General features: G+C 42.7%; 1 protein-coding gene across 3 annotated transcripts in view; it reads left to right on the top strand.

The window, feature by feature from the left end:
- The window catches only part of ARIH2 (ariadne RBR E3 ubiquitin protein ligase 2), a 52,357-nt gene that overhangs the window by 4,864 nt on the left and 23,467 nt on the right, over positions 1-24,026 (top strand). For all 3 annotated transcript variants that reach the window (XM_067541064.1, XM_067541072.1, XM_067541054.1), the window contains exons 2-6: positions 622-968; positions 15,967-16,034; positions 19,231-19,294; positions 22,299-22,446; positions 22,923-23,044. In XM_067541064.1, the coding sequence (XP_067397165.1) occupies positions 720-968; positions 15,967-16,034; positions 19,231-19,294; positions 22,299-22,446; positions 22,923-23,044 (651 nt within the window). In that variant the 5' untranslated portion in view covers positions 622-719. The remainder of the gene's footprint in view (positions 1-621; positions 969-15,966; positions 16,035-19,230; positions 19,295-22,298; positions 22,447-22,922; positions 23,045-24,026) is intronic.

Below are 24,026 nucleotides of genomic sequence, written 5' to 3'. Positions count from 1 at the left end.
TTTCTGAGCCAGTATTTTGGGGTGCAAGTCAGAACTCTAGGATTCTCTCCGCACCCTCATTCTGAGCTGCCAGATAAATTCCATGCTCTAGGGGCAGCATGGACTGAGCATGGTCTCCTGGATTCTCCACTGAGTTGCTATGATGTTGGCAAGCCATTTCTCATACCCTTATTTCCTATATTTGCCTACACTACCTCTCATGAAGGGTGTCAGAAGTTGTTGAAGTATTCTGAAGATATTAAGTACTAGGTATTATCTAGCTACATCCCTGACCAAACTGTATGGTAGAGGTTGTACAGTGATTTCTCAGGTGACTATACAGCTTTAAGTCCTGGTAAGAGCACTAGGAAACTATGCAGGAAGCCCTCTCCATTTGTGGTTGAGAACCATACTAGTGAGACATGTCCAGGTTTTTCAGCTGTTGGAGTCAGAGCTGGTTTCCAGTCAGGGACCTACATGATAGATTGTTGTGCTCTAGCTGAGCCATCAGGTCAATGTATTTTGGATTGTTTGATCATCTATGTGGTATTGAAATATCCTGTTACAATTTCTTAGACACAAGAAAAAGATTATTTTTTTCTACACCACTCTTCTTCCCCCCCCCCCCCCCCAAACCCTTAGGAGACAGAAGTCAGATGAATTCAAAGGAGTAATAAAGTGTGGTGGAGAAAGAGAAGCTGCAGTTGCTTTCCTGGTCTGCAGTTTGGCAGGGCACTAAGATGTCCGTGGACATGAACAGCCAGGGATCTGACAGCAATGAAGAGGATTATGACCCTAACTGCGAGGAGGAGGAAGAGGAGGAGGATCCTGGGGATATTGAGGATTATTATGATGGGGTAGCTACCGATGTGGAGCAGCAGGGAGCAGATGCCTTTGATCCAGAAGAATACCAGTTTACCTGCCTGACTTACAAGGAATCGGAGAGCACTCTGAATGAACACATGGCCAGCTTGGCCTCCACCTTAAAGGTGAGCAAATGTTTCTGCATTCATCAGAGGTGAGGCTGTAAGACTGGAAAGGCAAATGTTGATCATACCATTGGAAATTGTAAGTGATCCCTACTTGATGGGGACAGTGTTTAAGATCAGTAGGTCTGAGCAGGTTCAGGGCTTTATGGATTACTGCATACTGGGTCTGGGGGTTGAGCATGAAAAGCTATTTACAGAATCTTTATTTTGAATGAATTTTCAGAGCTGAACTTCTTTAATTAACAACTCTCCAATAATAAAACAACGGATAGGGTAAAGAGAAGAGAACCAAATTGAAAAGACAAATCGCAGACACAATACAAATAACTGTACTTATGTTTGTTCAGAAAATGACTGACTGGCAAGAGGCATACAATGCTAAGAGCATATAGTCCAACACAAATGCCCTACCAGTTTTTGAGCGAGTAATCATAGACTTTCAGAAAGACAGCTCAGATTTCCTGCACCAACCCTATGATTGCATTGACAAGCAGTTTGATTAAGGGTGGGGAGCTTGTCTGCTGTTGTACTAATGACTAATTCCTCATTGGAGAAAATTCCTACTTCAGCCCCTTGGCATTAAGTAGTGCTCAAAAGAGACTTTATTATCCCTTTTGTGCAATTGGGGGTATATGACAGGCCAGCAGCAATGCAAGTTTTCTTGTATGGCCCTGCCAATGTGCTTCCTTCCAGTTGTAGAGGGGGAACTTATAGAGGTAAGATGAGAATTCAGTCTCTAAGATACTTTCAGACCATGACATCTCAGCTAAAGCTTTCAACAAGTCTGCCGTGTAATGTCAGCTGTAATGGTGTGGTGTTGTGATGTGGACCCCTGGCATGGGAAGCTGGACAGAAATGATTGCACTTCACAAAAGCTGTCTAACAGCGGTTAAATAATAGATTTTCAAGCCCTACCAATTTGAGCTGGAGCCAGATGGGCAGTTGAGAGACTAAACAGGCCTTATGTCATTCCCAGTCCCCTGAATCATCCATCTCTTCATCCCAGAAAGTCTTCATGTTGTGATAGCAGTATATCTTAGTCACTAACGTGCCAGCCACGCCTTCAGCTGATCCTGCTATCCTTGATGCCCACTTTAACCATCTACAGCTTCAAACCATTACATGTTCCATTCTCCCCTACTGTAGCTAACTGGCTCTTGCTCACATTCTTCTCCCTAGAACATTCACATTCGAGGTCAGAGTTTCCCACCCTCTATAGATTCTACAAAAAGTGAACAAAACGAGGGCAAATGGGAGGAATTGGATCTGGCTTCCAGACACTGTCATTTGAAGTGATAGAGTAGAGATTTAGAAAAGGCTGTTCTGCTCCATATCTGGGTGACTCATAATGTACCCCCTTAAAAAGGGGTAAGTGACATGTTGTCCAATGAGTCAGATTAATGAAAAACACTAGATCATCAGTCTTAAAATCTGAGACTATCCATACTTTGCCACAACACACCAACAGTTGTGTTTACAAAGACCTGAGGGCAGCATTGAATTTGTATTAAAACAGTGAAGACTGCAGTTGCCCTCATCTTGAAAATCATAGACTTTAAAGCCAGAAGGGACCATCATGATCATCTAGTCTGAACTCCTGCACATCGCAGGCCATACAACCTCACCCAGTCCCTTCTGTATATACCATAACTTCTGTCTGAGTTACTGAAATCCTTAAATCTTGATCTAAAGACTTCAAGTTACAGAGAATCCACCATTTACTTTAGTTCAAACCTTTAAGTAACCAATGCCCCACACTACAGAGGAAGGCAAAAAAAAACCCCCAGGGTCTCTGCCAATCTGATCTGGGGTAAAATTATTTTCCTACCCCAAATATAACAATCAGTTAGACCCTGAGCAAAACCTAACAGCCAGACACCTGGGAAAAATTATCCATACTCAGAGCCCTCCCCATCTAATGTCCCATTTTCGACTGTTGAAGATATTTGCTAATAGCAGTCGTGAATAGGTCATATGCCATTATATGCAGTCTCATCATACCATTCCCTCCATGAACTTAATCTTGAAACAAGTTAGGTTTTTTTGCTCCGACTGCTCCCCTTGGAAGGCTGTTCTGGAGCTTCACTCCTCTGATGATTAGAAACCTTCATCTAATTTCAAGCCTAAACTTGCTGGTGACTAGTTTTGTATCCATTTGTTCTTGTGCCAATCTTGGCCCTTAACTTAAATAACTCCCTCTCTTGTTTGTCCCTCTGATGTATTTATAGAGAGCAATCATATCTCCCCTCAGCCTTCATTTGGTTAGGTTAAACAAGCCAAGCTCCTTAAGTCTCCTCTCAGAAGGTAGTTTCTCCATTCTTCTGATCGTCCTAATAACCCTTCTCTGCACCTGTCCTAGTTTGAATTCATCATTCTTAAACATGGGAGACCAGAGTTGGAATTACTTTAAGGGCTGGTCTACATTAGAGTTTTGTCAACAAAAGTCCGCTCTTGTTGACAAAACAGTAATTAAAGAAAGAGATAAATGGTAACTGGGATAATACAACATTGTTTTACTAAAGGTATATTGTGCCAGACCAACCTGATCTTTTTTTTTAAAAAGATGTCTAGAAAATCAGTTAAAGGAATTGCAATAGATCTAATTTAACTGGATTTCAGTAAAGCAAGAGCTGACTGTTGTTGACAAAACTCTGTAATGTAGACCAGCCCTTAAAGTAATTTCCAAGGGTCCTTCACCTTCAGATCCTTGAGTTCTAGTCCAGTACACTTCCCTAACCACTTCCCTTTTTCTTTTTTTTTTTTTTTTTTTTTTTTCAAATTTGTCCTTTTAAAATCAGGACCAATCAATCAGTGGAGCCACTAGACAATTGGTGCTAAAGGAGCATTCAAGGAAGACAAAACCAATGCAGAAAAGCTAAATTAATTATTTGCATCTCTTTTAACTGCAGAGGATGTGAGGGAGATTTCCACACCTGAGCCATTCTTTTTAGGTGACAAAGCTGAAAAACTGTCACAGGCTGTGTGGTGTCTATAGAGGAGGTTTTGGAACAAACTGATAAATTAAAGCATAATAAGTCACCAGGACCCAAGGGATTCACCCAAGAGTTCTGAAGGAACCCAAATATGAAATTGCAGAACTACTAAGTGTGGTATGTAATCTATCACTTAAATCAGACTCTGTACCAGCTGACCGGCAGTTAGCTAATGTAATGCTGATTTTAAAAGAAATGGCTCCCAAGGTGATCCTGGTAATTACAGGCCTGTAAACCTAACTTTAGTACCTGTCAAATTGGTTGAAACTATAATAAAGAACAGACTTATCAGTCACATAGATGAACACAATATATTTGGGAAGAGTCAGCATGGCTTTTGTAAAGAGAAATCATGCTAGATCAATCTACTAGAATTCTTTGAGGGGGTCAGCAAGCATGTGGACCAGGGTGATCCAGTGGATATAGTGTACTTGGACTTTCAAAAAGCCTTTGACAAGGTCGCTCACCACAGCTCTTAAGCAAAGTAAGCAATCATGGGTTAAGAGGAAAAGTCCTCTCCTGGATCAGTAACTGTTTAAAGGGTAGGAATAAATGGTCAGTTTTCCGAATGGACAGATGTAAATAGTGGAGTCACCCAGAGATCTGTACTGGGACCAGTGCTGTTCAATATATTCATAAATGATATGGAAAAAGGGGTAAACAGGGAAGTGACAAAGTTTACAGACAATAAAAAATTACTCAAGATAGTTAAGTCCAAAACAGACTGTGAAGAGTTACAAAGGGATTTCACATAACTGGGTGACTGGGCAACAAAATGGCTGATGAAATTCAGTATTGACAAGTGCAGAGTAATGCACACTGGAAAACATAATTCCAACTCTACATACAGAATGATGGGGTCTAAATTAGCTGTTACCACTCAAGAAAGAGATCTTGGAGTCATTGTGGATGTTTCTTTGAAAACATTTGTTCAACATGCAGTGGCAGTCCAAAAAAAAAAAAAAAAGAGAGAGAAAACCAAACCGTGCTAGAAACCATAGGAAAGGGATAGATGATAAGACAGAAAATATCATAATGCACTATATAAATCCCTGGTGCACCCACACCTTGAATGCTATGTGCAGTTCTGGTTACCCTATCTCAAAAAAGATGTGTTACAATTGGAAAAAGTACAGAGAAGGGCAACAAAAATGATTAGGGGTATGGAACAGCTTCCCTACAAGGAGAGATTAAAAAGACTGGGACTGTTAATCTTAGAAAAGAGATGACTGACGGGAGGGATATGACAGAGGTCTATAAAATCATCAGTGGTATTGAGAAAGTGAGTAAGGAGGTGGTGTTTACCCCTTCACATAACTCAAGAATCTGGGGTCACCCAATGAAATTAACATGCAGCAGGTTTAAAACAAACATAAGGAAGTACTTTATGCACAGCCAATCCGTGGAACTCGTTGCAAGGAATGTTGTGAAGGTCAACATTTTTTAACCCTGTTTTAAGTTCGTGGAGGCTAGGTCCATCAATGGCTATTAGCCAAGATGGCCAGGTATCCTTAAACTTCTGATGGCCGGAGTATGAGATTGGGTGACGGGATGGAACACTCGATCATTGCCCTGGTCTGTTCATTTCCTCTGAAGCATCTGGCACTAGCCACTGTCCAAGAATAGGAAACTGGACTAGATGGACCATTGGTCTGACCCAGGATGGCTGTTCTTATGATGCTAGTTGCAGACTTATTTTTGTTTATCCTTTCAATTAGTTTAAACTAAATTAATTTATGATCACTCAAACCAAGATTTTCCTCTACAACCAGTTCTTTTGTGAGGTCCTCACTACTTACCAATACTAAATCTTTAAAATGGCATCCTCTCTTGTTGGTTTGGTGACTACTGGGTGAAGAAATCTGTGAATTATCACATTCAGGAATATCTGGGCCCTACCATTATTAATAGCATTTGTCCTCCAATCAATATCTGGGATATTAGTCTCCCATAGTCTCACAATTGCCAGTAGTAGTTATTTATTAAAAATATGAGAGGTCTCTTTCCAGATCAAATGCTGGGGTCTGTAGCAGGCTCCCAAGCACTATCCCAGTGGAATATGTTACTATTCTTCCCCAGAGTGATTTTGACCCAAGCAGATTCTATTTTATCCATTCTATCACTTCTAATTTCTTTACAGTCTACATTGTCACTAGTATGCAGAGCTCCTCCATCACCTCTACCTTTTTCTGTCTTCCTTCCTTCCTTCCTGAACAGCATATACCCTTCAATACCTGTGCCCCAGTCATGACTACTGTTCCACCATGTTTGTTATCCCTATAATATCTGGTTTCACTTCCTGCACCAGTAGTCCTGGTTCCTCCATTTTGGTATCCAGGCTCCTTGCATTGTTGTACAGACATCTTAGTTGTTTCTGCTTGGCCTTACCCAGATTCCTTGGCAGATTAATTACAGTCATTCTACTGCCAATATTGCCTAGTTTAGTGATTCTCAACCAGGGGTGTGCGTACCTTGGGGATACGCAGAGGTCTTCCAAGGGGTACATCAACTCATCTAGATACTTGCCTCGTTTTGAAACAGACTACATAAAAAGCACTAGCGAAGTCAATAGAACTAAAATGTCATACAGACAATGAGTTGTTTATACTGCTGTATATACTAATGCACTGAAGTGTAAGTACAATATTTATATTCAAATTGATTTACTTTCTCGTTTTTACCATATATTTATAAAATAAGCAATTTTTCAGTAATAATGTGCTGTGACACTTGTATTTTTATGTTTAATTTTGTAAGCAAGTAGTTTTTAAGTGAGATGAAACTTGGGACATGCAAAAACGCAAGACAAATCAGACACCTGAAAAGAGTACAGCAGTCTGGGAAGACTGAGAACCACTAACCTCGCTGACTTACTGTCGGTAGTATTGGCACTATCTTTCCTCTTGTTGTCCATTCTCCTTCCCTCTGTTGTTCCTTTCTCCATTGCTGTAGTCTCTTGACGTTCTTCTTGCCCAGCATTAGAATTGGGCATGGAAATTACATGAGCATCTCCCCTGAATTCCTAGTTTAAAGCTTTTTTAATCAATTGTGCCAACCTCTGTCCCAGAAGTCTGTTATCCTCCCTACTCAGGTGGAGTCCATCTTCTTTTTGTGGACAATTGATGGATTCTTTCATGCACCCATTAGGATCCTTTTCAGGTCCACATCTTGTATCCTAGCTTCCAGCAGATAGCACACACTTCTGCTCTTTGGATCAGCTCTGATAACAGGCCTGTTTTCTCTTCTTAGTAGAGAATCATAAGAATAAAAGAACAGCCATATTGGATCAGACAAAAGGTCCATCTAGCCCAGTATCCGGTCTTCTGACCATGGCCAATATCATGTGTTTCAGAGGGAATGAACAGAACAGGTAACCATTGAGTGATCCATCCCCTGTCACCCATTCCCAGCTTCTGGCAAGCAGAGGCTAGTTCTCAGCCATGTTGATATGCCTCTTCATGGTGTTTGTGCGATTGTCTAGCCTTTCCCTTTCTTTTCTCACATGCAATCTTCTGTGAGTCATTCTCTATTCTCCTGGCTTTCTCCATTGCCTGTTCCCCTCTTCTTGTAGGGCACTTTTCTCTTCTTCCTTGAGCTCCCATCTTCGGTTACTGCCTATCTCTCCCTTCATTTTCTAACTCAACAAACCTGTTCCTCACCTCTATTTCTCCTTCATTAACTGATCTTTTCCTCTGCCTTGTTCTCGTTGTCTATGGGCTACTTTCTTCATCCAGCAGTCTGTGTATTCTTGTTCCGCTTCCATCTGCAAGTCTTGAGTTTTCCCCTAAGTCTCCTTTCTCTTTCCCACCATCATCCACTCAAATCCCCTTCAAAATTCAGCCATAGTTTCTAGTTGCATCTCCAAGCCTTGGATCTTCTCTTCCATCGTATGACACTTCATACAAAGAAAGCAGGTTTCAGGTACCCACTCCAGAACAATGTACATCCCCCAGCTTGCACATCCAGTCATCTTCGTTGTCTCTTCTTTCTTTGGATCACTACCACTGCTGCCTCTATAGCTGTCATAGCCCTTTCACCTAAGCTCCTGTCAGGAGGTAGGAAAAACCACAAATCCACACACTCTCCCTCAAACTGCCCTTATAAACACCCACTCAAACGCCCCTGCTTTTAGCCCTGTTGCTGACTCCTGTGCCACGGGCTGGCTAGCCAGCTGCCTTTATCATTTGATTCCCACCATGCAATCAAATTTGGTTCAAAGTACTGTTCTTGTGGGGGTGAGGTTGGGGGAATCCTGTGCTAGACCATTGCTTTCCATGGGGTTTTGGGCTCACTGATGTCCCAAGGGGGTGGCTGTGTATAAAATCATAAAATGTAGGGCTGGAAGGGACCTCAATAGGCCATCTAGTCCAGACCCTAGCGCTGAGGCAGGACCAAATATACTTAGGTTGTCCCTGATAGGTGTTTGTCAGACCTGTTCTTAAAAATGTCCAATGATGGGGACTCCACAGCTTCCCTTTGAAGCCTATTCCAGAGCTTAACTACCCTTCTAGTTAGAAAGATTTTTCTAAGATCTAACCTAAATTTTCCTTGCTGCAGATTAAGCCCATTACTGCTTGTCCTACCTTCAGTGAGCATGTAAAAAAAAGATCGCCATCCTCTTTCTAACAGCCCTTACCATATGTGAAGACTATTATCCGGTCTCCTCTCCCCCAACCCCGCATTGTCTTGTCTCAAGACTAAACTTTCCCAGTTTGTTTAACCTTCCCAGGTAGGTCTGGTTTTCGAAGCCTTCCATAATTTTTGTTGCTCTCCTCTAGAATCTCTCCAATTTATTCACCTCTTTCCTGAATTGTGGTGCCCAGAATTGGATACAGTATTCCAGCCTGCGGCCTCCCCAGTGCTGAGTAGAGTGGGGAATTGCCTCCTACATCTTACATACAACACTCCTGTTAATACACCCCAGAATATTAGCCTTTTTCACCACGGCATCACATGGTTGATTTGTGATACCCTATAATCCCCAGAGCCTTTTCAGTACTATTGTCACCTAGTCAGTTATTTCCCATTTTGTAGTTGTGCATTTGATTTTTTCCTTCCTAAGTGAAGTACTTCACACGTGTCTTTATTGAATTTCATCTTGTTGTTTCAAACCAATTTTCTAATTTGTTGAGGTCATTTTGAAGTCTAATCCTCCCCTCTGAAATCCTAGCAACCCCTCCCAGCTTGATGTCATCTGCAGATTTTATAAGCGCATCCTCTACTATCTAAGTCACTAGTGAAAATACTGAATGTTCCTGGACCCAGGACAGACCCTTGCGGTCTCAATAGTTAGTCCCACATGACATTCTTATGAGCAATATCAGAAGTTTTACTAAAATCAAGATGTATCCCATTTGCAGCTTCTTTCCTATCCCCTAGGCCAGTAACCCTGTCAAAGAAGGAAATTACCTTTGTTTGGCATGATTTGTTCCTGGCTGTTCCTTTATGACCCTATTATTCTTCATGTGCTTACAAATTGATTGTTTAATAATTTGTTCTGGTATCTTTCCAGGTATTGAGGTTAAGCTCACTGATCTATAATTCCCGGGTCCTCTTTGCTTCCCTTTCTAAAGATTGGTCCTATGTTTGCCCTTCTCCAGTCCTCTGGGATCTCGCCTCTCTTCCATGAGTTCTCAAAGATGAACACTAATGATTCCAGTATTGCTTCAGCTAGTTCCCCAAGTACCCTAAGATGAATTTCATCAGTCCCTACTGACTTGAACACATCTACATATCTAAATATTATTTAACCTGTTCTTTTCCTGTTTTGGCTTGCATTCTTTCCCCCTTGCTAATATTAATTGTTTTAAGTAGTTGGTCATAATTAATCTTTTAGTGATGACTGCTGCAAAATAGGCATTAAACACATCGGCCTTCTTAATGTAATCCATTGTTAGCTCTCCTTTCCAGCCTTCTCTTGCTCCTAATGTGTTTAAAGAACCTCTTCTTATTGCCTTTTATGTCCCTTGCGAGGTGTAACTCATTGTGTGCCTTAGACTTTCTGATTTTTTGTCCCTACATGCTTGTGCAGTTTTTATTTGTGCTTTGCAATTTGTCTTTTTCCACTTTTTATAGGATTCCTTTCTGATTTTCAGGTCATTCGAGAGCTCCGGATGGAGCTGTATCGACCTCTTACTATTCTTCCCATCTCTCTTTCGCATCAGGATAGTTTGCTGTTGTGCCTTTAATATTGTCTTCTTGAGAAGCTGCCAGCTCCCCTGAACTCCGTTTTCCCTTAGGCTGTCTTCCCTTGGGACCTTATATACCAGTTCCGAGTTTGTTAAAGTCTGCTTTTTTTTAAAACACCATTATCTTTAGTCTGTTGCCTCTATTGTTTGCTGATCACTTTCACCCAAGTTGGCTTCAGATTTACAACCAATTCCTCCTTACTAGTCAGAATCAGGTCTAAAATTGCTGTCCCCCTGGTTACATCCCCCACTTTCTGAAACAGGTTGTTACTGGATGACTTATGTTTTGCAGTATTACTTTTCCAACAGGTATCTGGGTAGCTGAAGTTCCCCATTACTAACAGTATTTAGTTAGTATCTGGGTATTTCTGCTGTTCTAGAAATGCTTCATACATCACCACCTCCTCCTCCTGATTTGGTGGTCTGTAGTAGACCCCTACCAGGATGTCACCCTTGTTTCTTTCCCTTTTTGTGTTCACCCAGAAAGTTTCAATAGTCTCTCTCTCACTTTCTCCAGGACATCAGGACAAGTGTATATATTCTTGATGGGCAATCTGCTCAAAGAGCAAACATTGCAGCTTTTGGCTACTGCATGAGAACATGAAAATTAAAACCGTAGAAACTCTCTGTAAACAAAGTGAAGCTAATTAGTCTGTGTCTTCTAACCTGATTGAACTGCAAAGAGTAAACAAATCACTTGAAGTGCAAATGTTATTTTAAAAATTGTTTTCATAACCTTGTGACAGAGGAGGATTTCTTTTAACTCACTTGTGTCCATTTAACAAAGAGGTGTGGCTCAAGAAGGCTACGGGTTCCAGTGGACAATCCTCCATTGTGCTTTGAGCAACCCCTGGTTGGACTGGAATGGAGCAGTCATTCCCATGTGCAGGCCACAGCTCCCATACTAACGCTGAGTGTGACCACATGGTACATTTGTTTTAATCCAGTTTTAGGAAAGCTTTTAGTTATCTGTTGCCCACCAAGTGGGAATGGCATCTAGGTGGGGGCAGTAAATAGCATTCATTTTGAAGCTTGGGGTCTTAGGCTCATAACCAAATAGATGGCTTTGCTGATGCAGTTGTAGCAAGAAACTACTGTAACCTTTTCCCCCTACATGAACAGACTAGCTATCCCTTCCCAACTTGGCCCACCATACAGAGACTCATTTGTGACATCTTTACTCCGGGACATTTCACAGATTTGAGACCATTCAGTAATTCTTAGGAGGTAAGACTTAACCTGATATCTTCTTTCTTCAGTGCACAACAAACTAGGTTGTGGACTGAAAGCATTTGCAACTCCTGCTTAGTAATACTTGTAGTATTTATCAGTCCTGAACCGTGTTCTGCCTTATAAATACATTTCTAATCTTGTGGACTGACATCGGGTGTCTGCATGCCTATGGCCAAGTGACAGGGTGGAGATTAAAACCCGTGATTTAGAAATAGTTGTGCCATGCTGGCTGTCAAGACTCTTCCGTGATGTCAAGACTACATGAGTTTGAACTGCATTTCTCCTGCTGCTCCAGCTCACAATCTGCAACTGAGGGAGAGGCTGCAATGTCAGTCTAATTCTAAGCAATACTCTGAATGCTCAGAACTTTCAAAACTTTCTACCCAACATGTCACAAGTCTGAGTTAAGTAGGTGTTAATTAAAAGTTTTAAACACTATGATGAAAAGTGCCTTTCATTTGCCCAGGTTTCAGTTTCTTGTAGTGTCTCAGTCCCACTATTTCGGCAGTTCTCCAAGGAGTTCTTCAGCAAAAACAGGGAAGTTGACATCTAGTTTTTCCAATGAAAAATATCTAAGGCCTTCTTTATGAATTATAAAGAAGCACAAAAGACTTATTTTTCCTTTTGCAGGTTAAACTTTGGCTTAGGTGTGTTTCATTCTAGTTGTTATATGAAGGTGAAGCATGTTTAGAAGTTTTCAGCAAAATATATTGTTTCCTAACTGGGATCTAATCTTGGGAGTTGCTCTGGCTCCCTGCGCTGGAACGGGTCAGAAGGCTGAAGTGATCCAAATTGACCTCAACTACTCTACCTTCATTGTTCATCAACCATGGTGGTTGCAGAGGCTCTTGCTCTGTGTGTGTTGTTTTTACTGCTCCATCGTATTGGTGTAAGTCTGTAAGGGTTTGAATCTAGCAGTAATTTATCTTGCTCACCAATTACTTTTTCTTGATGGGACAATCCAGAATCGCAACCACTGGAAAATCACGTTCTGGGATTAAAAGGAACACTTCTCAGAATTATTTTCTTACCTTCGTTGCTTTAAAACAAACCAATTAGCTAAACCCCAGTGTTAGCCCTTCTGTGGGAGAGGACTCTCTCCCTGGAGAGAATCCCAGCCCCAGCAGTCATGAGCCCAGACAATTTGTGTTCCTTTTTTTCCTTTCTCCTACTCTTAAAAGCACATTGCTTCCTACCAGGTTTGTTCTCCACACTGGCCAGGCACTTCCAGACACAACCCAGGTTTTGCAGGATGTTGTCAGCCTGACTTAAAATCACAGGATGTGTTGACTCCGACTTGTCCCTAATGTACTTTCTCCTTAAGTGGTCATATAATGAGCATGGAGTCCAGCTGCATCCTTATGGGCTCCCAGCCAGAACTTCTCAAAATCCTTGTGTTGGAAAAAATGGATTCTCCTGCAGACCAGTTCAAGCTTAGTCTAAGACTGTCCCTAGGAATCCTTTTTAAACCATCAGGAGGTCTCTGCACAATCCACAATGTAAACAGAGTTCCAGAAAAGCCAGTCAGACCTGGAAGACATTCAGGACGAGGGAGCTGCGCAGATACACCACCAGACTAATCGCCAGTAAGGGTTCTGAGTTCTCAAACATGAAACAGTCCTTAAGCTTTTAGGATCAAATTTCTAGGTGGGTGGACAACTCTTCCAGCCAGGTGGCAATGGTTGAAAAGTTACAGCCACAGATGTTTCACACACAGGTGGAAGCCAGGCTGCAACTGCTGGAAAATAAGGTGGCCTGTCTTGAAAAATGAGCTGAGGACACAGCCTCTGACCTAGCTGAACAGTTTAGGAAGCAGTATGTATGGGATACACTGTGTGTGCTGCTGCTTCAATTGCTCTATAGGCTAATTAAGCCTAGACTTGATTGCAACAACCTTTTGTGTGCTGAGCCCAGTCATTGCACTTCTGCTGTTTCTGTGGTTAGACAACTTCTGGAGCTGTTAATCTGGCATCTTTTCCCAATGCTACTGTCATGTATTCTACAGCATTTGATTCCAAGTAAGTAGAATGGTGGACTTTAAAACTCTCTAGCAAGGTCTGGATGCAGATTTAGGTTGCAATATGTTTGACTTCTACACTATACTTGTTTGGTTTCTGCTTTTGGGAACAGGCAACTTTCTGGGCAGCTCCTGAAACCACTAGCAGTAATGATGCTGTAGAATAGAGGATTTTATGCCTGTAATCTCCTTTCCCCCCGTGAATGCATTTGATAAGGCTGTGAAAATCCAAGTTTAAAACATTTGATTTCCTGCATTATAGCTGAATTTCTTTACATAAAACATTCCTATCTTTCCTTTGGCAGGAGGCTAGCTCTTCCTTGCCGCTTCCAAGGAGTAATCCTGATGTAGTCACAAAGTAAGATTCCTAGATTCACAGGAAGCCAGTTTTGTGGTGCCCAGATTCGGTATTGTTTTTGGATTTCACAAAAACAAAATGTGAGATTCCATCTTATACCCAGCAAATTGGCAGTGTCTGTAGCCAAAGCTGAAGCTTGTGCACATGAAGACCCATCCAAGGGCCAGACTGGTAACTGGCCAGGAGCCCAAGGCCTGCCCCTATTCTGTACAAAAGGGAGCAGATTGCATCTGCCCTTGTCTGTGGCATGTCAAGCTCTCTTTGGATCCAAGTATTCTGCTCAGATCAAGATGGAACGCTGCATGTGGGTGCCTGTAGTTTCCATGGGCCATTCTCTCTAGTAAAGGCAAGGACAATGGCATGCTACATTCTTGCACTAAAGCTTCAGGCCTTCCCTTCTTCAGCTCTTCTAGAAATTGAGTGATTTTTAAAAAGAATTTTTTTTTTCTTGAATGTAGAGAACTTTAAGCAGTCAGTAGCTGGGCAAATCAAAATGCAGACACACAAGAGTCCTCTTAAAATGGTTGCAAACCCCAGTACTGCTGGCTGGGGTTTTTATCATGGAGTAGGAGGAATAGGGAAAATACAGTCAGTGCCAGTGATATGTTGAATCTTTATGTGCACAGAAGGAGACTTTAGCTGAAATCACTTGCTCTTTTTTTGCTGTGGTTTTATGTGTTAAAGCCTTCTGGTTTAGGACTCAACAGTATCAATAAATCATATTTCCTGTTACAGCTGAAACATTAGCAGAGAAGATTTGTCTTTTCAGTTGACCTAGTGAATGAGTCTGGTCTGGCAGCCACTGCAAAAGAAAAGTGATCTTCCTGCAGTTGAGATGGTAGAGGGATTGGTCTGTTTTGTATGGGTGTTCAGAAAGGGCTAGATTCTTGTACAGCAGTGTCTGACACCAGAAAGGGGAAAAATAGCCCCTTGATTCAGAAGGTGGAGGGATCTGTTACTCTGAGAAGTCTTGCTGTAAGTTATAAAAAGGCATTTCATCCTGGGATGCAGGGGAACTAAGGGAAAGCACAGTGACATCAGGCCATCTATTAATGCGCTCAGAAGTCCTGTTTTAAAGCATCTAAGAAATAACCAAAGGAAGTAAGGCATTTATCTGGAATGGAACGCTTGAACACAGAGTGCGAACTGCTGGGCCAGTGCGTGGGGCATGGAGTGAGAGGAAGGTCAGAGGGGATTGGTATCTTATTTCTATCCGAAGCTGACCTCGTTTCTGGGGGGCCTACTTTATTCCGCATGCCAGCTGAGCCTGCCTTTGGCTGCAGCAGAGATGTTAAGTGACAAGCTGAAGATCATGCAGCTCATCTGGCATTGAAGCCCAGGATGCTGCTGTGTTTCCCAGACCTTTTTTGTTAATTGATAGAGGGGAGAGAATGCTTCAAAGCAAAATTGCACTTGTACACCTTCACATCCATATCACTGCAACGTGACTTTAAACCTTTCGTGCTAGTGCTGTTCAGAATACTCCAGTCAGGTGCCCACGCTGCCCAGCTGAGGGCCACACTATTTGCAAAGAGCCCAAGGACCATATCTAAATCAGAGGCCAGAAAAAAGTTTCCCTTTGCTTTCTTATCACAGCTTCTGCCCCCACGTGCAGCTTGTCACCTCTTCTCCACCCTGCTCAGTAAGTGGTGTCTAGCTGTGTCATGCACAAGTCACATGGCATGGTGTGCTCTATAATGACCTGACCTGGCCCCTGCCTCCTCTCTCTTGATTCCCACCCCCTCTAGCCCTGTCAGGTTTCGAGTTTCTCACACTTGGCTGCATGAAGGTGCATCAGTTGGAACATCGGTTACTTTAGGTACAGCTGTGTGTGTGGCTCCAGTCCCTATCCATGGTGGGGTTTGTCCTTTTATTGAGGAGATGCGTGTAAACTGGGACCCTTCTTTAAAACTTGAGCTAGAAAATAAATGGCCTGCAGGTTCTGGGTAGAAATACTGGCAGGCACTGGCACTTTACTGTAGATTTTTCTTTTGGCCCTGAAACCTGACAGTGAGTGAAAACATGAGCTGTGTGTAACGATTTGAGAAACGAATTTCATAGGAATCTTTCCCCGCCCAGATGACTGGCAGGGAGACTTTGAACAATGTCCTGCGTTATGGAGAGACCGGAGTGTGTGCAAGTCCCTGGGTAGAAGCAGGGGAGGACGCTCTGGAAATGCCTTTAATTCTTTTTTCCTTTCTTTTCTCAGGTGTCTCATGCAGTTGCTAAGCTTGTATTAGTTAGTTTCCATTGGCAAGTCTCGGAGATTTTAGAAAGGTAAGTGTAACTGACTTGCTTCTTTCCCATGATAGTTGCCTTTCACTCTCACTACTTGGCAAATATGAATGTACCAGGATGCTTCCCACTGATGTCTGCACAAGAGAGTCATTGGGCTAGCAGGGAGGCTGCATGCTATACCCCAGAAGTGGAGGAGAGGGCTGCATTTTGATCAGGTGAATTCCCTTAGCTGACCAGCTAATGTAGGTGGAATAAAGGGAGGGAGATGGTATTTGTATTGGATGGCTCCCATCTCTTTCAGGGATTGCTGTCACTAGTGAAGCACTGCAAATGCATTTTGTTTCAAATTTGAATCTGGATACTGAGAGAACTGCAGGAAGAGCTGATTCCAACAAAAAAGGGAACATTTCCTTTAGACTGTCCTCTGTTTTCTTAACTCTGTTCTAGTCAGCTCTTCCACTGAGAGAAGAGTCTGATCGCTGGCCTACACAGGTATTGAACTAGTGCTGGCATACAAGGCAATCATAATTTCGGATTAAAGCTTTTTGCTCCTTCTAGATACAGCTGGTGACTTTTCTAGCACCTGGAGAGCACTGAAAGGATATTGAGTCAGGGAACTGGGAAGGTGAAATTGGCTCAGTTGCTACTCAAGTAGTACTGAACAATTCTTATACCAGGTCAACAAGCTACAAAGGTAGAGTGTAAATTCTGTCCGAACCCGTTTGAGAAGCGCATGCCAGCAGACAATGCCTCTTTGCATCTCCTTCAGAACTGAAGGCTGGTCCAGAAATAGTAAGAGTGAGTCTGACCTTCAGTCTGCCTCACAAGTCCCTGTTAGCAATCAACCCCTTCCAGATTGGAGAAAAGGGGTGTGCAGTTTCCTGGATGGCCATGGTCAAAGTCTCTCTGTCTGATATGTAGTACATACCGAGTGAGTGAGCAAGCAAGCAAGCTTCCTGTGGCACATAACTGGATCCCAGGGAGTCTGGAACTAGCTCCAGATGGTGGGATTTCTGCATGAGAGTCCAATGCTCTTCTGCTGTGTAACTGGACAGATCTGGAACAGGAGTAAATTGGGGAGGGGCTTTTTTTAAAAACTGGAGCATTACAGATTTTCTCAGTTGACCTGGTCCTCGAGCTAATGTCAAACTTCCATTTTCTTGCCTGAGCTGCACTTGACGTAAATTCAGTGGCGGCGCCTAATTTAATTCTCTAAAAGTTGCAGAGTGAGAAGGAGAGGGGGTTTACCTATCCCAATGTGAACAGAAATGATTTTGATTTAATTCAGTGATGTTCACAACTTTGGTGAAAACCTTCCTCTGCAATGCTGGAGACCCCAAACAGCAACATATGGTTAATTCTAATGCTACTTATTTTTTACTTGGTGTTCCGAGAGGGTGGTCTGATACAATTGCATAAACACTTAGCTAGATAGTGTATTGGAATCAAGGCAAGACCAACCAGTATAGCTTCACTGTCCAAACTGAAATGCAAAAAGTCAACAGCCTTTGTTGAAAGGGGACTTAGGTTTGGGAAATCCTGTTGGCAGGGAAATCTAGTTCACATTTCGATTAAGCATCAGGTTGGACTGATTTAAATCAAAGTGATTTGAATCAGCAAGCAGGAAACTTTCGTTTCAATCAGAGGTCCCCAAACTGTGGGGCACGCCCACTGGAAGAAGGTTCCGGGCAGTGTGCTGAGGCCCAGCCAGTCCCTACGGGTGGGGGAGGGGAGGAAGCGCCATCTCCGCTCCGGCCCCACCTGCAGCCCAGCCCTTGGCTCCAGCCGCAGCTCTGGCCCCAGCCCCGGCCCTGATTGCAGCTCCTCGGGGGAGAGGGCGTGATCAAAAAAAGGTTTTGGGACCACTGATTTAAATAATTGATTTTTATCTTGTTTTGCATGTGTACGTTCGTTATTTTCCTAAAAGGTTGATTCTTGCTGGTTGGTAACAATTTAAAACATGATGATTTGCAACTAAATACAACCTTTACACTAAGTTAGTGCTTCATTTTGCTAACCAAGAGGATACGCTTATATCACTGACAATTTTAAAATCAAGATTGGATGTTTTTCTAAAGATCTGCTCTAGGAATTACTTGAGGGAAGTTCTGTGGGCCCGTGTTATACAGGAGGTCAGACCAGATAACCGCAGTGGTCCCTTCTGGCCTTTGAATCTATGAATCTGAGATTTATTTAAGCATTCCATGACTTCTTTTTTACTCAGAGTCTTAATTTTTTTCAGTTTTATTATGGTGAGTGACGCATTTCTTATTTAAATTTTTTACTTTTGATTTTGTCAAGCTCTCTTTGGATGGGAATTCAATTACAAATGCACAAAACCAATATTTAAAAAAAAACCAGTTAAATAAAATCACTTGAAATGTGCTGGATGCATAAGAAAAAAGTTTATCAAAACAGGTGTTTGCATTTACGACTGATTTATTAAACAAAAGACATAATATCTGTAGTTAGTGAGTTTAACTGATGGTTTCTGGTCACCATGTCCTTCAGGATTTTAGAACTAGTAAATCTCACTTTCTTGTAACTAATTTTTGTTCAGAGATTTGAAGAGGAAAATAAGCTTTCCCTCTTTTGAACTTGCAGTTACTTTCTTGCCTTTGAATGAACTAGTCACTGAACTGGTTGAATACACTGAAATGAAGAAAGTATTCTCTCTACACCAACAGAACGCACTGCTGTTAAAAGTTGGTTTGGTGCTTAAACTGTGGTTCCAAGATGCTTAGCCAGTGACTTCCACCAGTCCAATAGTTTGACTTTCTTTAAAACTTCAGCAGCAAACATACCACTTAATATTTTTAAATTTTCATTTAAATTATTTTCTTTGTAGTAAGGCCTTAAATTTAATTAATTTAAATATAATTTTAAATTTGTTTGTTTTTAAAAATAAAACTGTATTTAATATAAATTTTAAAAACTAACATAGATAAAAAATCAAATTTCATTACAAATTATTTTAATTCACCCTGTTAAGCATTGTCAATATTTTTAACCGTCTTAGTTACTTCCACAAACAGAGGGTTTTATTAGCAAAAGTCTACTTTGCTGCATCAAAGGCCTCCATGAAGAATAGGCTTAGGCTGTTCTTGATCAAGTATCCTATGTGACTCCACTCCAGTTCAGCCAGAAGCTACTCTTCATTAGTAGCAAAAATGGTTCTTGTAAAATCAAGATGCATTTTGGTGCCAGAGTTTAATTCTTAAATTCACCCTTCCAGGCATAAGTCCAATTCTGCCCAGTTGCTAGTGGAAGCACGAGTTCAACCCACCTCATCCAGACATGTAAGTAATTGGCTATTTCCATCTATACCGCTTGGTATAGAGACTTTTGACCCACCTCTTCTAGGATCACCTTATTCACTGCATAGTCTGCCTCATGCTAACATTTTTTGCAGAATTAGTGTTTTAAACCTTCACCCAATACCTCCGGCTGCTTTTTTACAATGAGACATAGCCAAGATGTGTCTGGCACTTAAATATAACCCTTCATATAGTATTGCGTTAATTCCAAGAATAGCTTCTACACATGGAGTAGATCACTGTAGCTTTCAAGAGCAGGTTAGATAAAACAGTTCTGCAGACTCCAAGGGGGCAGATTGCATGGCCCAAGTGGGCTCTTCAGGTCCTGCTCCGTTCCTAAAAGAGGCTTTAGGAGAACTGTGGGTTGATAAAGAAAATAGGGCCTATTTGTCACTGAAATTGGGTGTTGCCCCGAGACGGTGAAGGCTGAGTTGGGTGCATTGCTCTGCTTTGGGGTGTTGAGGCCAGTCTCCAAGGGATGCTTCTTCCCAGCCAGTGTCATAGTGACATTTGAACCCACAGTTCTGGTTTTGCAGCAGTGGTGGCCAGTCTTTGGAAACTTGCACCTCAGTTTGAAGCTTCCTACTGCACATTTATAGAATCCATTCTCTGTGGGTGTTGCAATCCAGTGAATTCTGTCACAAATAGTCACACTGGGAATGGATTGTGTCTTGTCAGAAGATGGATTACAGAATATTGGATCTGGAGGAGGCTGATTTTTACAATGGGGAGTCGCTGTTACATCGGAGTCAGCTTGTAACTAGCAGTGATGGAAAGCTAAAGGGGAAGGCTGCGTGGCTTAAAATAAACTCGCTAGCATCTTTGGCTTCCAGACTAACTTAATCTTTATTATTCCACATGTTGTGAAATGGGCCCTGTGAGCACTTATGGAGTTTGTCTTTGCTTTCACCTAGGTGTCCTCCTCTGAAATGCTATTTTGTACCTTTGGGAGGAAGGGTGAGGTAGTTAAGGCATTGGAGTAGGACTTGGAAAATCTGGGTCCAGTTCCGAGCTCTGCTGCCTGCTTTGCTGGAGCAAGTCACTCAGTCACTTTGCTTCAGTTCCCTTTCTGTAAAATGAAGATACTGCTTCCGTTGCCTGGTCTGTTAGAGTGTGAACTCTTCAGGGGAGACTGTCTCCTACCACGTTTATACAGTGCCTGTCATAGTGAGGGTCTGATCTTGGCTGAGACCTTTAGGTGCTATTGTCCTAGTAATTTGTTACAGTAGTCCCCCTGTCTGAACAACAGGTTTCTCCACCTCTGAGGACAACATTCTGGAAGGAGGAATTGTCCCTCACCTCATCAGTGGAAAGACCACTCTGACCCCAAGCTGTGCTAAACTGACGCACGGGTCCCAATAGGTCTTGTACATTTAAGATTGTATTGTGAAGTGTGTGTACCACATTTAATGCTTTGGATTGCGACACATTTTGAGTGCAGAATATACAGGCCCCATGTCGTCGAAATCCTGCACACAAACCTAAAGGGAAGTGCTTATTTGTTTATGCTGCCACCCAGGCATACACACCTGCCCAAGAGAACTCCTGCAGCATGAGGTTAGAGGAGACAGTATCTTCAGTGTTCCTGTGAGTCTGCGTATGCTGTGCGGCTGTGCTACGGGGGGGAGGAGCATGTGTTTTAGAATGCCATAGGGAGGGACACCAGCTATAGGATTGGAGGGGAGAGTCTGAGAATCTGAACGAAACAGAGGGTAAAAATTGCTATAAGGTGTATACAAATCAGAATGGCTGAAATCCTTTCTACTTGCCAAGTAAGGGGAGGAACAGTGGGTCCTTCTGCAGCAAGTCTACAAGAGAATTACAGTAGAGACTCGCCTAGAGAGACCATTAGCTAGAACTGGGGAAACTGCCTGCTGCCCAAAATAAATGTTTACTGGAACTAGGCAGTAAGGTCTCTAACCCTGATAGAGAACTGTTCTCAGCCACAGTAGGGGTAGGTCTCTGAGAACAAAGATGTTCCTACCTGTGGCAGACGACCATGCTACAGCAGGTAAGACTGCTAGTGTGGGCAGGTCCTTACAGCGTCATTCAGCAGTGCTGTGTCGTAAGAGTGCATAGCTAGGCCTGGGCAGTGAGTTATCCCATGCGGGTTTCTCTGGAAGGTATCAAAGCTTTAAGGAGCTGAAAAGGGATTTGTATTATGGCTTCAGGCTGAATGGGATAAATGGGTGTATAAACTTTTCTTCCGGCTTTGGAGACAGAACCTAGCTTCCGGAGGCAGTCTGTTAACCTGCTTTCCCTTCAGTGTGTAAGGGAGAGCTGAAACTACACATGAGTAGCTAAGGGCTGCATCTTAGTGGCTCATTCTGCATGACCACATGGGAGATCCAGATTGTTTCCTAGTGGCTTGCTTCCTGGACCAGCCCACCACACTGATATGCATAAAAATATTACATTCGCTTGCATCATTTGTCATCTGAAATTGTTGTCCAGCCAAACAGACACTGGATCTAGCCAAACAGTAAATGAACAAGTCTCTCTGAATTGACCTCTGCTAACAAGGTAGATGGAAAAACTAACTGAAGAAAAAAATAATGCAATGATGTATTTCAAAGGGAAGGTTAATCTGCATTTGGTAGCAGGGCAAGCATAGGGACCAGAAAAACAAATCTCCTTCTGGGTAAAACACCAGATCAAAAGCAGAGGCAGTCCAATGACTGGAATGAGGAAAGTGAAAGACTTGTCTAGTGTCCTTTGACACCTAAGAGGCTCCTAAAAAGAATGAAGCAGCATGCTCCTTTCCTAGATGGCTCCTTCTCTCAGCTCTGGTGGGCTGAAGCCAAGGGCAGTCTGAATCAGGTGAAGGTAAGTCTGTTCTGGGTTAGTTTTGAAGACAGTCACTGGGCTCCTTCCACAACAGTGCCACATAAGGGCGGGTGAGGGTCATTGTGCATATAGGACCAGAAGACCTAAGTGGTGTCAGGAACCATTTCAGCACTCGCTCTGATTTGCACCTCTCTTTCAGACAATGGTACATTCCTCCCAACACTGCGCAGTGTGTATGCAGTTTGTCCGAAAGGAGAACTTGCTCTCTCTGGCTTGTCAGCACCAGTTTTGCCGCAGCTGCTGGGAGCAGCATTGTACAGTACTCGTCAAGGATGGTGTCGGAGTTGGTGAGTTCAAGGCAGACGCTTTGGTGGGTCTTTATTTGAGGCATTGACCTCCTCACCTCCCTCCCACCCCCCAAGGCAGCTGGACCAGTCACTTTAGTATCTTAATATTGAGAACAGGAAGCATGCAATTGGTCTGTTCGGAAAATCGGTGCCTTAAATATTTAAACTGGCAGCTGGTTTGGACTGAATCCGTAATTGCCAGGATCTCTGTAATCTTCGTTGGGCCTCTAGAGGACGCCACTACCTCCCAACAAGTAACTATAAATCACTGGTCCCATCAACTTAAGTACATTGGTACTTTAGTATGTACTCAAAAGTATGGACTCCAGCTTTTCAGCAGCCTGATAAATGTAACTGTTGTATCACTTGTATCATAACAATTAATGGAACTTGAGAAGCAGCACATCTCTGATCTGCACATGTTAGTTCCTCCGTTCATGTTGCACTGTGCAGCAAATGTCCTCCATTTTTACTAGGGGTCTCCTGCATGGCTCAGGATTGCCCACTTCGGACACCAGAAGACTTTGTGTTTCCACTGCTGCCTAGCGAGGAGCTGAAAGACAAATATCGGCGCTACCTCTTCAGGGACTATGTGGAGGTATTTTCTGCTTCATGTTCCTGTAGTTCGTTGCCCTGACCTTTCCCAGTAGTCGGACCTTTGGGCCAAGATTTTCAAAAGTGACTAGTGTGGCCTCATTTTTTAGGGCCTAAATTGAGTCCTTTTAAAGGGGGTTTTTTATTCAAAAAGTGCTGAGCACCCACCCCTTGCAAAGCAGGACCCTTTAAAATGTCCCCAGGTGGGCACCCAAAATCACTAGCGACTTGTAAAATATTGATCTTGGTGTTGGGCTTCTTGATGATGCCTCTCTAGAGAGTTCAGGGCTAGAAATGCAGTAGCTGCAGCCTAATTGTTGTTGTCAGGCATGTTACTTTGGTTCCTGCTGTAGTGCAGGGCTCACTGTCAGCTCCCAAATGGTTTGCCAGAGTAAATCTTGCTGTAATGTCATGCCAGTGACCCCAGCTGGTGCTTGGCCCATTTCTTAAAGCAGAGTGCTCTAGTGTCAGAGCAGAGAACTTTAAACTTCAGCTGAATGTTAAATATTGGTGCTAGACCAAGAAATGCTTTTAGGTAGCCTCAGACTGGCCCCTCACCCCGATACAGTGCAGCTCCCTGTTGTTCGGCATCCTCTGAACGTGTCTTCACTCTGCAAAGCTTTATGAATCTTAGCTAAGCTAGAGAGAACCAGGATGTTTAAGGAAAGATTTACAGGAAGTAATTGAGTGATTTGGAAGGAGAAAGGAGTAGATCAGCAGCTCTCGAACTCTGGGTCGTGACCCCAGTGTGGGTTGCGGCCCTGTTTTGATGAGGTTGCCAGGGCCAAAAGCCCCAGCCAGGAGCCCCATGGGCAGCAGGGGAGCTAGAGGTAAGGGGTTGCAATTTTTCCTAAAGGCAGGGGGTGGGGATCATGATTTTTTTATTTATATATTTATTTTTTTATGTTCAAAGGGGGTCATCAGCACAAAAAGTTTGAGAAACTCTGCTCTAGATGCATGGAGCAACATGGGCAAGCGACACTCCC

The sequence above is a fragment of the Emydura macquarii genome, unplaced genomic scaffold, assembly GCF_026122565.2.
Source record: "Emydura macquarii macquarii isolate MOO-44397 ecotype Brisbane River unplaced genomic scaffold, CSIRO-AGI_Emac_v2 contig_71, whole genome shotgun sequence".
Classification (NCBI taxonomy): Eukaryota; Metazoa; Chordata; order Testudines; family Chelidae; genus Emydura; species Emydura macquarii.
This window is presented reverse-complemented; position numbering and strand designations above follow the sequence as displayed.